At 32.7% G+C, this 14992-nt stretch overlaps 3 protein-coding genes across 4 annotated transcripts; 1 reads left to right on the plus strand and 2 right to left on the minus strand.

The window, feature by feature from the left end:
* Positions 1–311: 311 nt before the first annotated feature.
* On the minus strand, positions 312–2751 carry LOC130746727 (uncharacterized). The gene is made up of 7 exons (XM_057599442.1): positions 2301–2751; positions 2190–2221; positions 1925–1966; positions 1205–1291; positions 993–1081; positions 772–822; positions 312–628 (listed from the first exon to the last, which is right to left on the minus strand). The coding sequence occupies exons 1-7, from the start codon at positions 2372–2374 to the stop codon at positions 605–607; spliced, it is 399 nt and encodes a 132-aa protein (XP_057455425.1). The 5' UTR covers positions 2375–2751; the 3' UTR covers positions 312–604.
* Positions 2752–2932: 181 nt separating this feature from the next.
* On the plus strand, positions 2933–5945 carry LOC130746726 (G-type lectin S-receptor-like serine/threonine-protein kinase At2g19130). The gene has a single exon (XM_057599440.1). The coding sequence runs from the start codon at positions 3270–3272 to the stop codon at positions 5769–5771; it is 2502 nt and encodes an 833-aa protein (XP_057455423.1). The 5' UTR covers positions 2933–3269; the 3' UTR covers positions 5772–5945.
* Positions 5946–7262: 1317 nt separating this feature from the next.
* Positions 7263–8816, minus strand: LOC130742865 (uncharacterized). Of its 2 annotated transcripts, none has more exons than XM_057594964.1 (2): positions 8355–8816; positions 7263–7971 (listed from the first exon to the last, which is right to left on the minus strand). In XM_057594964.1, exons 1-2 carry the CDS (start codon positions 8577–8579, stop codon positions 7495–7497), a joined length of 702 nt encoding a protein of 233 aa, XP_057450947.1. In that variant the 5' UTR covers positions 8580–8816; the 3' UTR covers positions 7263–7494. The 2 variants fall into 2 exon arrangements, with proteins under 2 accessions (XP_057450947.1, XP_057450946.1); XM_057594963.1 differs by having other exon boundaries at positions 8322–8814.
* Positions 8817–14992: the final 6176 nt, after the last annotated feature.

Consider the following 14992-nt stretch of genomic DNA (forward strand, 5'->3'; position numbering starts at 1 on the left):
CCATTCAAAATCACAACACAAGTAAGGAAATAAAAGTGGTAGATGCTCCTGTTTCAGTATCTTAAGTACCCATAGAAGTGGGTAATGATTGAGAGACAGGAGTGCTTGTATCAAGGTTGTGAGTAATTTCCTTAAAAGGGAATTCAAGTTCATGAAAAAGGACATGTCTTGAAAGTAGAACCTCTCTAGATTTAAGATCAAACAACAAAATTGAATGACAAAGTCGGTTCACTTATCATGCCTCATTGTCAACACAAACACCATGACTTGTCGTCCAGTTAAATTGGGATTTTTGTAAAGCTAAAATTCCATAGAGCAAAGGACAACACTCACAGATTTGAGGATTATATTATACCATCAAAATCAATCTTTGGCCCATACACTACACTAGCTCAATGAAGATACAAAATTTCTTACACATCAAAAGCTGAATCATGGGGTTGAGCTGTACAGCTGAAATATATATATATATATATATATATATATATATATATATATCTAAATCTAATAAACAAAACCTGCAGACTTTAGGGGTTCTATCTGCTGTTCCTTTCATATTTAACTTTCTTTCACAAATTTTGCTTTCAGCGGCGTGTGCTTGCAGTTAGGGGTTGGTGGTTGATAAAATCTGGAATCCAATGGAAAAAAAAGAACAAAGTAAGAGCAAGGTTTAAGGTACTTATCTACTTGAGCTTAACCAATGTGACAACCCTATAAAGGTTCCACATGCAATGTGGGAGAAAGCACATCAGAATCAGCAAATAGCATTACCTTGTCTGTGAACAAGCGAAATGCCTCCTCCTCCATAGCTTTATCAAGTTCCTAATCATAGCAACACCATTTTAAAGGAAAAATCTCTCCAAGTTTTAGTGGATTGAGTATTAAAACTAGTAATTCGTAAATTATAAATATCAGACTGTGATTGCTAGGCAAAAATAGTGAGTTTTATTCACAGGTGACTGTGAGAAATAAGAGAGCTTCATTTGACATACATTCTCTGCATTTGAGGAACAATCAATGCGGAAAATTAGTTCTTGAAGCGCTTTATCATTCAAAGCATCGCGAATCTCACTGGAAGAGGCTGCACCAGAAATACAAGAGTTAAAAAACACACATTAACCAACCTTGGTGTTACTACTGAAATTTCTGTACTGCAATGCTGCATCTCGGGCATTATTAAATTCTTATACACAAACAAAAATACCTATAGCCTCCAGTTGGTATTTTTGCAACACTTCAATTGGTTCATCAATGACTATTGGCTCTTTTGCAGGTGATTCCAAAGCAGCAGCTGATGAACAATAGTGAAACATAATATCAGATGAGATCACAAAAAGGGCTTAAGAGCAATAAACTATTTGCCAAAAACCTAAAGTTCAGATCACAATTATAACATAGTTGATTGCTTCAGTTTGACAGCAAAGTACAGCATGCTTCCAAGAGCACATCACACAAGTTTTATTTTTTTTAAGAAAATTGGCAGAAAAACTACAACTACAAGGACAACGTGCAAACTGCAAAACAACAGATATCTAGAAGGAGCATACATGCCACTCAAGTTTCAGCCAAATGTAAAAAAACTTAATTTTGTAGCAATGTTTTTGCTGATGAAAGTTAAGGTTGTGGACTTGTGGTGGAATCAGCCTCTTGAAAACAGAAGATTAGGCTTCCCTAGATAGACCTATAATTAGTTCCCTAACCCCCACGCATACCTTCATAGCAAGAAAATGCCCTTAACTTGTGCATGTGAAAAATCAATAAGGCAGATAGGAGGCATGAGAATCCTGATATTAAATGGTGGGATCAAATTACATGTGCTCATCAATATAAAACCACAAATTCTTATATCCTCCATGGGAGGGATGTCAATGAAAATTCATCATCATGCAGACTACGTAATTATGGAGTTGAATTAAACTCTTACTTGTTTTGGCTTCTGAAGAGGGTGGCTTGACACATGGAAATTCTGCAACACAAGTAAGTATGATCAATTCAATAGGCCAAGCAAATTTGAATTGCAGAATGAATGAACAAGCTAACATAAAATATCTCCCAAATTTGATTTGTATAACCAAGTAAAAGTCATGAAAGCATTTATTGAGAAACCCAGCACATCCACCTTTGACAGGCATTATATCAAACACTTATCAAGCAATCAAATAGCTTGTCACTAAAGGGCATCATACTACCTTTGTGTTTCTTGAAGCAAACCAGGGAACAGCTACATGCAGAAGACACAACATCAATCAAATGAGTTCAGAAATCAAACAACAACAGAATCACATTTGGGTTTTACTTACTAAGGTAAATAACATGAAGGGCACTTGTATTTGGACTGAACTTGGTTGCAAACTTGACATTGTTGAGGACCCATTGGGGAACAGCAAAGAGTGAATGTGGCGGGGAGTGAATGTGACTAACTCACGTCCTTTGGGCTAGACACCTTGGGCCAAGTCATACTCATTGCCGGTGATTTAAAAAAAAAAGTTTTACCACAAGTATTAATAAATAATATTGAAAATATTTGACCGGGTCATTCCTCAAATGCTGAGAAATTAACGTAACCAATCATTGCAATTTCCAATTCATTCTATATATAGAAGAATTTCGGTCTGGTCAGCTCTGCACACAGATGACTTTGAAAATTGAAACAACTTGACCTGGGCAGGAATATATCCACATTCCATGGCAATTAGGCAAAGCTGCCAGTAACCATGGAAGAATAAGAGCCATTCATTGATGATGGACCTTAATTAGCTTTGTCTTAGTCCTTATAAGTTATTATTGATTTGATCACAGCTATGCATCTACTTCAATATTTATGTCCAACAATAAAACACATATTTCAATCAACTTGAGTTAATTATTCATTTTTATCAATTTATGATCTAATCTATATTAAATCATAAAATAAGATGAAAGTGGAAATGAAATGCAATTAAAAAACTTGGTTGTCTCTATGTTTCAAGATTTCTCAAGTGGCAAGAAGTTTCCACCTCATGACAGTAACATCTAATACAGAGCTAGATATTATTACACACTCAGAAAGTCAGAAAAGTCATCAGCAAGAAAAGTCTTCATGGACTTGATGAGTAAAAACAGCTGCCACCATCCCATTACCTCGTCCAAACACAACTTTAGACTTCTTCTTCTACCATTCACCATTTCTGTCTCTTCCACTGCCATCAAATCAAAATCCAAAAACCACCACAAAACTTCAACTTTCTCAAAGAAACTGGCTCAGTTTCCGCTAAGCCATCTACAACAACATGAGGAACCAATGTTTCTGGCTTTCTCTTCTCATTCTTTTCTTCTCTTTCTTAAACCCTCCTCCTTCCCTTGCAGCTCTAACCACCATCTCAGGAAACCAATCTCTCTCTGGGGACCAGACCCTTGTCTCCAAAGGTGGAACATTTGAACTGGGTTTCTTCAAACCAGGTAACAATTCCTCTAACTACTACATAGGCATGTGGTACAAAAAGGTTTCTCAGCCAACGTTTGTCTGGGTAGCCAACAGAGACCACCCCATCTCTGACAAAAAAACTGCCAAGTTAACAATTTCTGGTGGTAATCTAGTTCTCTTTGATGGCTCTTCAAATCAAGTTTGGTCAACAAACATTACCAACAACTCAGGTTCTGTTGTGGCTGTTCTTCTAGATTCTGGAAACCTTGTTCTAAGAGACAGGGTTGATGCACCAGAATCAGATACTCCTCTGTGGCAGAGTTTTGATCATCCAACAGATACATGGCTTCCAGGTGGAAAAATCAAGCTTGACAACAAAACAAAGAAGCCTCAGTATTTGACATCATGGAAGAATACAGAGGATCCTGCAACGGGTTTGTTCTCTCTGGAATTGGACCCTAAAGGGACTAATTCTTATTTGATTCTTTGGAACAAGTCTGAAGAGTATTGGACTAGTGGCCCTTGGAATGGAAGAATTTTCAGTTTGGTTCCTGAGATGAGGGCGAACTATATCTATAATTTCACTTTTGTGGCGAATGAGAATGAGAGTTACTTCACATACTCATTGTATAATCCTTCCATTATATCAAGGTTTGTGATGGATATTTCAGGGCAGATTAAGCAGCTATCTTGGTTGGAGAATATCAAGCAATGGAACTTGTTTTGGTCACAGCCAAGAAGACAGTGTGATGTTTATGCTTTTTGTGGAGCATTTGGGAGCTGTACTGAAAATTCAATGCCTTATTGTAGCTGTTTGACTGGTTTTGGGCCAAAATCACAGTCTGATTGGGATCTGGAGGATCATTCAGGTGGGTGTCAGAGGAAAACCAAGTTGCAATGTGAGGATTCTAATGCTTCTAAGGGGAATAAGGATAAAGATAAGTTTCTTGCAATCCCCAACATGGCATTGCCTAAACATGCACAATCTGTAGGATCAGGGAATATTGAGGAGTGTGAATCAACCTGCTTCAACAACTGCTCTTGCAGTGCTTATGCATATGACAGTAATGGATGTTCAATTTGGATTGGAGAACTTCTGAATCTGCAGCAGCTATCTTCAGATGATAGTAGTAGAGAAACTTTGTATCTCAAACTCGCAGCGTCCGAGTTTGATGATGCTAAAAGCAACAAGGGGGTGATTATTGGTGTTGTTGTGGGTGTGGTTGTGGGGATAGGGGTTTTACTGGCCCTTATTTTGTTTTTCATGGTTAGGAGAAGGAGGAGAATGGTTGGAACTGGAAAACCTGTGGAGGGTTCTTTGGTGGCATTTGGGTATAGAGATTTGCAAAATGCTACTAAGAATTTCTCTGAGAAATTGGGAGGAGGAGGGTTTGGTTATGTTTTCAAAGGAACATTAGCTGATTCGAGTTTCGTAGCAGTGAAAAGGCTGGAGAGTATTAGCCAAGGAGAGAAGCAGTTCCGATCAGAAGTGAGCACAATTGGGACAGTACAGCATGTTAATCTCGTTCGGCTCCGCGGTTTCTGCTCAGAAGGTGCCAAAAAGCTTCTGGTTTATGATTACATGCCAAATGGCTCCTTGGATTTTCATCTGTTCAAGAACCAGAACTCTGAGGTGTTGGATTGGAAAGTGAGGTACCAAATTGCCCTGGGAACTGCAAGGGGGTTAACTTACCTCCATGAGAAGTGCAGAGATTGTATCATACATTGTGATGTGAAGCCTGAAAACATTCTCTTAGATGCTGATTTTTGTCCGAAAGTTGCGGATTTTGGGCTTGCAAAGCTAGTTGGAAGAGAGTTCAGCAGGGTCCTCACAACAATGAGAGGAACTAGGGGCTATCTTGCTCCAGAGTGGATTTCTGGGGTGGCTGTCACGGCGAAAGCCGATGTGTACAGCTATGGAATGATGCTTTTTGAGTTTGTATCAGGGAGGAGGAACTCTGATCCATCTGAAGATGGCCAAGTTAAGTTCTTTCCTACCTTTGCTGCAAATGTGGTTATCCAAGGTGGAAATGTTCTTAGCCTGTTGGACCCTAGGTTGGAGGGAAATGCTGACATTGAAGAGGTTACTAAAGTGATCAAAGTTGCATCATGGTGTGTTCAAGATAGTGAATCTTTCAGACCAAGCATGGGTCAGGTGGTTCAAATTCTTGAGGGGATCATGGATGTGAATGTGCCTCCACTTCCAAGATCCCTTCAAGTGTTTGAGGAAAACCCAGAGAAGTTGGTTTTCTTCACAGACTCTAGCTCTAACCAGAGTTCACAGGTTAGGAGCAATGTCTCAGGTACCTCCTCTCAGGTCAAAAGTAGCATCTCATCAGCAAGCAACAAGTCCATGGAAGAAAATTAAACTAGGACAAGTTTATTAGTCACTATTGTTAGTTGTTACTGATAGGAAATAATATGCCATCTTTTAATTTCCACGAATGTAATTGTGATATATGGTTTTATCATGAGATTGTCTTTCACAATAATGCTATTGGATCTGTACTGATTAATGTGATGCACATGGTGGTTTCTGTTATATATGTACCTTCATTTCCTCTCACGATGAATTAAATTAAATTTTGATGCAAGGTTCAAGCATTAGATTCCAGTGATTTGATTTGCTTGACTATCTATAGTATGTGTCACATTCACTAATTAGCAATAATATACACAAGTGGGCTCATCTTAGCTGTCCTGTCCACTTGTGAACATTAATTTCCTCTCAGGACTCGTAAACCCTTTTCGTGCAGCTGTTAAATTTTGTGAATATAGGATGTAGGAATACGTCGTTCTCTTTTTCACCTTTTAGACATGAAAATTTGAAGAACGTCTTTTCTATCTAGTAACAACACATAGGCTCAATTGTGCAGCTCAGTTGGTAGTGATAGATCACTTACCATTTTAAAGTTGTGTGTTTGATTCTCACTGTTGATGTAAGGATTGTGTTGGTGGGTGATATGTTAATGTAAGTTATGACAGTAATTATGGCAGTTAGTTTGAGCTAGTGCATTTTCTCATTGTATATATATATACCATAATGTATTCAACTGATCAAAACTAATGAAGACTACCAATTCTTTTGGTTTCTTCCTCATCTCAGCAAAAACTTGAAACAGACTCCTTGAAATTTAAGGAAGGACAATTATAGTTAATGTCAATTGGTAGTGTTACCAACCTAAGAAAAACATGTTGTTTAAATGTTTGCCCAAAATTGTTACAACAATTATAAGATCATCACAATGAACTAGAAAACATAGAAATCATGACCTTCTGAAAATTGATGGGTGATGCATTTGCATTGCGTCTCATGCAAGTAATGTTATGTCTGATCTGCTAAAAGTATCTTTATGCTTTTAGCTATATTGTGTGACCACTTACTATAATTTTCATACCTGATTGATTGTCTTACTAGTTACTAGAGTTAAGGCCTAAGGGGAATTGAGTCAATCAAATTTATGTTTAAAATTAATTGCAGAATATTTAGAACTTAAAAAATAAAAAACCATTTACTACCCTGTTAGCAGTTCTAGTCAAGAGTTATGACGTTAAATTTTAGATGCAAGAATAAACTATCTTCGGATGGAGTTTGATAAAAACAAAATTCCTTACTTGTATGATATGGGTTAGTCCTAACTCTACCGTACTAAAAACTAACTTGAAGTGAGTATTGTTCTACTCTTTAGATAGACATATTTAGTCATATCTTAAGTTAATGTGGAATATTAAAACACATCTACTCTTAGAATTGAATATCTGAAACACGATATTTGCTGCAATAAACAGTGCATATGGTCTCATATATAAGTGATTTCTAATATCTATGATAAACTTAATATCATATAAAAATTTGGAGTATACATAATGTACCATGATAAAGTAGTAACAATAATATAATTCTCATATTCTTTACATTCACATTTTTCAAATAAATTAATAGCAGTTTTCTTTCTTTTCAATTTATGTTCCATTTCTATAAATTCAAACAACATAAAAATCTCAATTTTTTTCACTTCATCCTCTTTTCTCTCTTGTTTCACTACACTCATCTTCTCTTAGTCCAACTTATTTGTACATTAAAAACAGGGTCAGTGTCTATTAGAATTTAGAAAAAATTTCTTTCCCAACCTAGTCCTTCCACTATTCTCTCTATTCTTGGAGGCATTGGAATCTGTCTTCCACAACTTAGCAACCTCTTTTCGCCGGTTCCAAACAGAGCAAATACAGAACAACATTGATGTCAAAATGATAACATCAATCTTACCCCAAAGGACCGTAACTGCTAAGCTTATGAGAATCATGCATATTCCTTGTAAAAGGCACTTGTTTTGCTTCTCTAATTGGTCTTCACAGGACTCATCTTCTGAAACCCGTGAGCTTGAAGGTGATGGACTTGACAAAGACAATTCCATAGTCTTTATTTCTTTGATATTAGAGTCCAAAGATACTAGACTCATAGTAGATTTCCCATTACCAGTTGATGAACTATCTGCATGTGCCGAATAACTACGCCTTGATCCAAAACAGCTTTGGCTATAAAGTTTCTTATTGCGAGCTCTTGTATTCTGTATGGCAAAAAAAATGTTCAAGATGAAAAATTGATGATTAAGTTCTTTATTCCCAAATAGAGTGAATACTGAATTTCATCAAGTTTAAGCTTCGAGTAAATTAGTCTCTAGAAAAAGGAAATGTCTCGTGATTTCTGATTATGTCAAATGTCTGACAAGTAAGTATATGTTATAATATAATCAGGGATTACCCGGTTATTTCATTATTCTAGAGACTAACTTCTCCAATACTTAATCATTCGGTGATTCGGGGACAAAATTGAGCATACTAAACTCAATTTGTCTAAAAAAACAAACTAGAGTTGATTTCAAAGACTAATCAATATTATGCCAAAAAAAACACTAACCAATATGGTTTCAAACACCACAGCTTTGATCACCTTAGCAAACGCTCGTTTTGAAGGCTGACGCACAACCCGGTCCTCTACCGATTTCGGGTCGGAAAATATGGATTTGGTGGATGAATTTCTGGTGTCATGTTTGTCTGTAATATGACGAGTAGCAGAGCGATCAAGGGCAGGTCCAGAGTCAAGCATGGTCATGGCATCAATATCAACAACAGGACGGAAACAGGTTAAGAACTTGTTCTTTGAAACACTCTTCATAGTTTTTGTAACTCAAGAGAATAGGAGACTAGTAATCAAAGATGATACGTTTTGGAGTTACAAATGGAAGTGTGTTTATGTGTGTGTTTATTTATTATAAAGTGGAAGGAAAAGATAAGGACGAAAATAAAGAGGAGAACTTTGCATTTGACGAGAAAATCTTGGGGTAGGAAATATAAGAAGGCCTGCAATGATGTGTGTTTTCATAAACTGGACAAACAATTACTTGAAAAAGTCCTACTTAGTTGCATTTTTATATAGTATAAGGTTGGCTGGAAAGTGTGTCTGGTTGTGTATTGACCATGCTGATTCTTCATTGGATTTGGTGTGTGAGAGTGAGTGAGGGGGTGAAAGTGAAGTGGGGCGAAGAAAAAAAGGCAGAGAAATGTTTTGGCTGCCGTGAGGGACAAGTTAGAAAATATATGACTCCCATTATTGGGAGAAAAAACAGAGGATTTTAACATGTCATCCCGCTATCGAACACATAATTTAGCGACTCAGCAAAATTTTGCGGATAAAAACCTCCGCTAGGTCGCATGTACGAACGTTGTCTGACGAAATGTGTCTTTGTATAATCACTCTTTAAATTTTATGTCATAAAATTGACATATAAGGCTTGTGAATTGTCTTGTTTTTCTGTTTTTTTTTTATTTTGGGTTCGGAGTGAAAGTTACTAATTACAAACGTAAATGACAATAGAATTTGTCTTTGTTCCTTCTACAGAAAGGACCTGTGGGATTTCATGTCCTTGTTCTTTTGGGTTAGGATTGTGTAGTTTAGTGAATGATTCTACATTGTACTTGTTGATGGTTAAATATGAAAAAAGAATTTTATAATATCTTCAACATATCTTAAAATAAATTCGATTAATTATTAGATTGATTTTTAATTTTTCATATTTATATTGATTATTTGTTTATTTAATTAATTGATGTAGTTTTTTTTTCATAGAACTGATCCAAATAGACTTGTATATACGTATTAATTAGTGTAATTAAACAGAAATCAACTTATATTTTAAATAACGTGAATTTTTTATTCTGTATGTCTTAATTTTTTATTTCCTACATGAATTTTAGAGGGACTAGAATTAAAAATAATAATTTCCATCATCTTCATCAATATTCTTCTAGTAATTCATCAGAAACTCATAAAGTCATGCTTCAACCTAGAAAATCATCATGCTTCAACCCAAACAATCAAAATCTCCCAAAGAACAAACCCATAATGTTAAACCTATGAATTCAAACCCAAAATACGTTATGGCGAGGAATTGAACCTTTAAGATGCAGGTAAAAGGGAAGAGCTTTACCCCTGGGACAACACATTTTATTTGTCAACCGGTTTTTAGTTGGTTTTGACCAACTAACCGAATCGGTTAATAAACCAAGTTCCGGATCGACTAGTCTATCTGATCCGAGTTTTCATCTCACAGTAGATCAAGTAAAATTTATAGGTCAATTCATATGTTTTTATCCCTGAGATCGTAAAGGGAATTAAATCGGGTCCCTGAAATTTTTTCTTTGAAATGCAATTCTTGAAATATTTTTTTAATCAAATTAAGTCATTTTGCTTAATTTTGACCAGTCAAGGGTCTAGTGGCGAGCCTAGTCAGCAGATAGTGTCCACATGGATTTTTTCGCATCAAGTTTAGTCCTTGAAAAAATTTTAAATCACATTTTCAGTCTCTCCTTCCCACCACTACTCCACCTTCTTCACCAACCTCCTTCATCCTCTGCACATAATTTTTCCATACCACAACCTTTAACCCATTTTTTCCCACACTCCTCTACCTCATTCATTCCCTTCATGTTCCTCTTCTTCCTCAGTCCATATCCAGCAAATTAAGAAAAGTTTTTTTTACAGCAATTTATATGATTACCGTAAACATACATGGATGTAATTCTCATCCGCAAGTTAAAATTTGCTGGTTATATTCTTAAAAAATAAAATTAGGGAAGAAGATGAAAGAGGAAGAAGATGAAGCATGCAAGTGCCCGAAAGCTTCAAGGAATAAGGATTTCATCGATTGAATGATAATTGTAGAAGAAAGAAGATGAAGGTGGAAGAGGAAGAAGACGGTGGTGAAAGAAGAGGGACTAAAAATATGATTTAAAAATTTTACAGGGACTAAAATTGATGCGAAATAATCTACGTTGACACCATCTGCTGACTAGACACTCCACTAGACCGTTGACTGGTCAAAATTGAACAAAATGACTTAATTTGATTAAAAAAATATTTCAGGGATTACATTTAAAAGAAAAATTTCAGGGATCCAATATAATTCCCTCTATAATCTCAATGACCAAAAGCATATTTAAGTCTACAATAAATAGACAAATTTGTAGTAGTGTTATATATTTCAGAGATACTCAACCCTCAAAGTTTGTGGAACTGGAGGCCCAGTGGACTTAAAATCTCAAGCTCTATTAAAAAAAAAGATCAAAGGATACTCAACATCCCGAGTCCCTAAGGCCATAAAGTAATGATTTGTTTGATTTAGTACATAATAAAGAGAGAAAATAGAAGAGAAAAAAATAATTAATCATGAGAGCTAGATTAGATTTTATACGTTAATTGGTATGATAAAAAAAGGAACGCATGAGATAAAGTTACATTTATATGACAAATGGTTTTTTTTTTATAGGCAAATGTTAGTGGTTAGTTGTTAGTAAGTTAGAAATTCCCTTCAAAGTTCCCTTCCATAATTAGAACCCTGGACCTTTCCCTCCCCACCTTTATGTCCTCTAGCTCTTATCACTTGAGCTAACCCTCGGAGACAAATGGTAACTTTATCCAACCATGAGAGTATAAATTAAACATTTTCTCATAATTCAAATGTATATTTAATATTTGACTGAGCGCAAAAGTTGAACTTAACTTATGTCATATCTCGTTTCAAAAGTCTTGTGTCATGTGTTGTTCCATTTTAAAAGATATCTATATACATATGAAAATAATGTTTCCTTCTAGAAGCCTATGCCACATGTCCCTTTCTAAATAATTCATTTTCCCTCCAAGAAAAAAAAAAAGACATCCCACTTTTTTTGTTACAACATATTTCATCTCTCACCCTATTTAATTTCATTTATTATTAATAATTTCTTATTCCATATGATACACTTGAATGTATATTTTTAAATGTTATATTTATGAAAGTTTGTAACAATTCAAGTATTATTACGAATCTTTTTCTTTTTTTTTAAATTTTAAATATAAAAATAACTTGAAATTATTTTAAAAATAAATCTAACATTAATTTTTTATTACAAATTCAAAAATATGATACACACAAAAAATTGGAATCCTTTGTATGTGCAACTCCAACAGCAGTGTTGATAATAAATATTGAAACTTTTAATTTAAAATATCATTATTTTCTAACCTATAACTATAACTATAACTATATCTATATATATATGAAAATAAGGTTTTCTTCTAGAAACCTATGACACACGACACCCCCAAAGTCTTCTATTTTCCCTCCAAGAAAAAAAAACTCATCCTACTTTTTTGTCCCAACATAAAACCATGACTCACCATAATTGTTGTGGGCTAATTTAATTACAATTTTCATTTTCAGTTTTCTTTTATAATCATAAATTTGAAACAATTGCAAAACACATGCCTAACATTCAAAAAATTAAAAATACGGCTAACTTAATTACAATTTTCATTTTCAGTTTTCTTTTTTTTTATGTAAAAAGAGATATTAACAAAAAAAGGATTGAAACCCAGATTCTTTTTTATTAATTTTTTTTCACAGCAAAATATATTGAAACCCAGCTTTTTTTTTATACAAAATTATTACAACACAGCTTTTAAAATAAAAATTTCATAATGTTTTAACATTATAAATAAATAATGAAAAATTATAATTTAAAACCCCTTTTTTTTATCAGAAAAAAACCCCATATTTGTTTTTTACAAAAAAAAATACAACACAGCTTTTAAAATAATACCAAAGAAAAGATGATTTGCAATACAATTATATTAAAAAAATTCATTCAAATAATTTAAAATTTTTTCATATTTTAAACAACCATTGTTTTTTTTTTGAATCTAAACAACCATTGTTAATACCGCCAAACTCATTAAGTTTCTACCTAAATTAGAAATGTTTTCCTATTTTTAATAACGATCATTGCTAAACAAAACACATGCCTAACATTCAAAAAATTAAACAATACGACTAATTTAATTACAATTTTCATTTTCAGTTTTCTTTTTTTTTTATGTAGAAAGAGATATTAACAAAAAAAGTATTGAAACCCATATTCTTTTTTATTGATTTTTTTTAAAAGAATTTAAACACGTATTTTTATGCAGTGGTTATTAACAATTGAAAACTAATTCTAATGGTTTTCAACATGACACCCCCAAATTCATCCACATTCCCTCCAAGAAAAAAAATAATTCTATTTTTTTGTCACAACATACAATCAAGACCCACCCTATATATTATTGTCTTATTTAATTAAAGTTTTAATTTTGGTACTCCCACATTTTTTATTTCATATGATCATCTCGGAAAATTTCAAAAAAGAAAAGCATATGATCATCTCTCACCCTATTTAATATCCTCTACTATTATAAAATTTCATATTTTTAATGTAAAATTTACTTGAAAATATTTTTAAATATATCAAATATTATAAGAAAAATAAGAAATTCAAAAATATCAACATATAAATATTATATCATTTATTTTAATTAATTTACAAATATTAAATAATTTATATAAGTAAAGTTTTTCAAATTTGAATTCAAATTAGTTAATTAAGGAATATAAAGAGCAATTTAAACCAAATAATTTTTACTACATTTATGACTCTTATTGTTACAAAGATATATGTGCATATATTGGTCAAGAAATTGTAATGCCCCGTATTCAAGTTCTCTACTTCGCATATTTTAATTATTTAGTTAATTTTATAAATACTTTAAACATTTAAATTAACAAGTGCTTCAAATTCAAATCATTTCTTTAACACAATCAATTTTGTGATTCAATTATAAAAATACATTTTTAAATGTTTTCCATTATTCAGGGATATCAACTCCTAATCATTCCATGGAATGAAAAAAACTATTAATAATTCCTTATTTAGTTATTCTAATTAATATAATATAATAAAAAATCAAATCAGAATATATTTTTTGTTAGCAATTAAGACACACTAATTTAAATTGTAATTCTTATATGTTTACTATAAATTATAAACGCGAGACATTCCCATTCGTTGTAACTCACGTTTCTTCATTATTTTTACTCATTCATGTTTCTCTTTGGTTGCATTAAGGAGTTTGTTCAGATGCAATAACAATTTTTTAAAGGTACATTCTTTTTCACTCACGTTCTCTTCCCCTCTCATTCACTCCACCATACTCATGTTCACCCATTTCCAACAGTTTCATTCATATGCAGAGTTGATTTGCTATAGGTACTTCTTTAAAATGTTTTTGCTTGGATAATATACCTTTAAAATTAGTGTCATACACATTTTTCCTCTTTAATGTTTCTTCCAGGTAGCAGATGCTTCATGATAATTAACTAGATGTTTTGAAGAAGGTGATTCTTTCCTTCAGAGTTTATTTTAAAAGCTACGTTTTCCAAATAATAATTTATCTATATCTATATAAATATGAAAAGAATGTTTTCTTCTACAAGACCTAATGCCACATGTCTCCTCTTAAGTAATTCATTTTCCCTCGAAAACAAAAAAAATTATTTCAACTTTTTTTATCACATGAATCGCTAAGTTTAATAATATTATGGCCACATACACAATACATTAATAATTTTAAAAAATGTTTAGAAAAATAATAATATATCAACAAAAGTAAATTGCCACATACCAGTAACCACATTTATTTTATTTTTTGTTACACTCAGAGGTAAATTCTTTTTTAATAATAAAACATAAGTAATACTTATAAAAACTATCAAAGTAAGGATATAAATTCCAAATAATATTATTTTCAGCCCCTCCAAATTTTTGAAAAGATGATACAATACATGAACATCTCTGAACCTATTTCATTTCATCCATGATTAAATTTTTTTTATTAGATTTAATTTTTTTGCAAATTAATCAATTCTGATTGTAAAAAAATTCAATTTATATTTTCCCTTAAATTCTTTTTTTGAGATATATCAAATATTAAAAAAAATATTACAACTTTGCAAATATGATTCATAAAAATAATTGGAATCCTTTTTAATTTTAATTAATAATATACTAAATACTAATAATAAATATTCGTATTTATTTCAAATAATAATAAATATTGAATTTTTTAAATTTTCAGCATCATTATTTTTTATTTTGAATTTTCCAAAAAAATTTCAATTGAATAAATACTTCCTATTTTAGATACTACAATTTTTATTAGGGGTGTAAACGGGT

The sequence above is a fragment of the Lotus japonicus genome, chromosome 3 (genome assembly GCF_012489685.1).
Source record: "Lotus japonicus ecotype B-129 chromosome 3, LjGifu_v1.2".
Classification (NCBI taxonomy): Eukaryota; Viridiplantae; Streptophyta; class Magnoliopsida; order Fabales; family Fabaceae; genus Lotus; species Lotus japonicus.

Excerpts from the sequence above, each read along its gene's own strand:
- LOC130742865 (XM_057594963.1), bottom strand. The coding sequence starts at position 8,579 with ATGAAGAGTGTTTCAAAGAACAAGTTCTTAACCTGTTTCCGTCCTGTT. Across the intron at positions 7,972-8,321 it reads TGGTGTTTGAAACCATATTG|AATACAAGAGCTCGCAATAA; the intron begins GTTAGTGTTTTT and ends TTTGCCATACAG.
- LOC130746727 (XM_057599442.1), bottom strand. The coding sequence starts at position 2,374 with ATGGGTCCTCAACAATGTCAAGTTTGCAACCAAGTTCAGTCCAAATAC. Across the intron at positions 2,222-2,300 it reads CCTTCATGTTATTTACCTTA|CTGTTCCCTGGTTTGCTTCA; the intron begins GTAAGTAAAACC and ends TTCTGCATGTAG. Across the intron at positions 1,292-1,924 it reads CTCTTCAGAAGCCAAAACAA|CTGCTGCTTTGGAATCACCT; the intron begins GTAAGAGTTTAA and ends ATTGTTCATCAG.
- LOC130746726 (XM_057599440.1), top strand. The coding sequence starts at position 3,270 with ATGAGGAACCAATGTTTCTGGCTTTCTCTTCTCATTCTTTTCTTCTCT.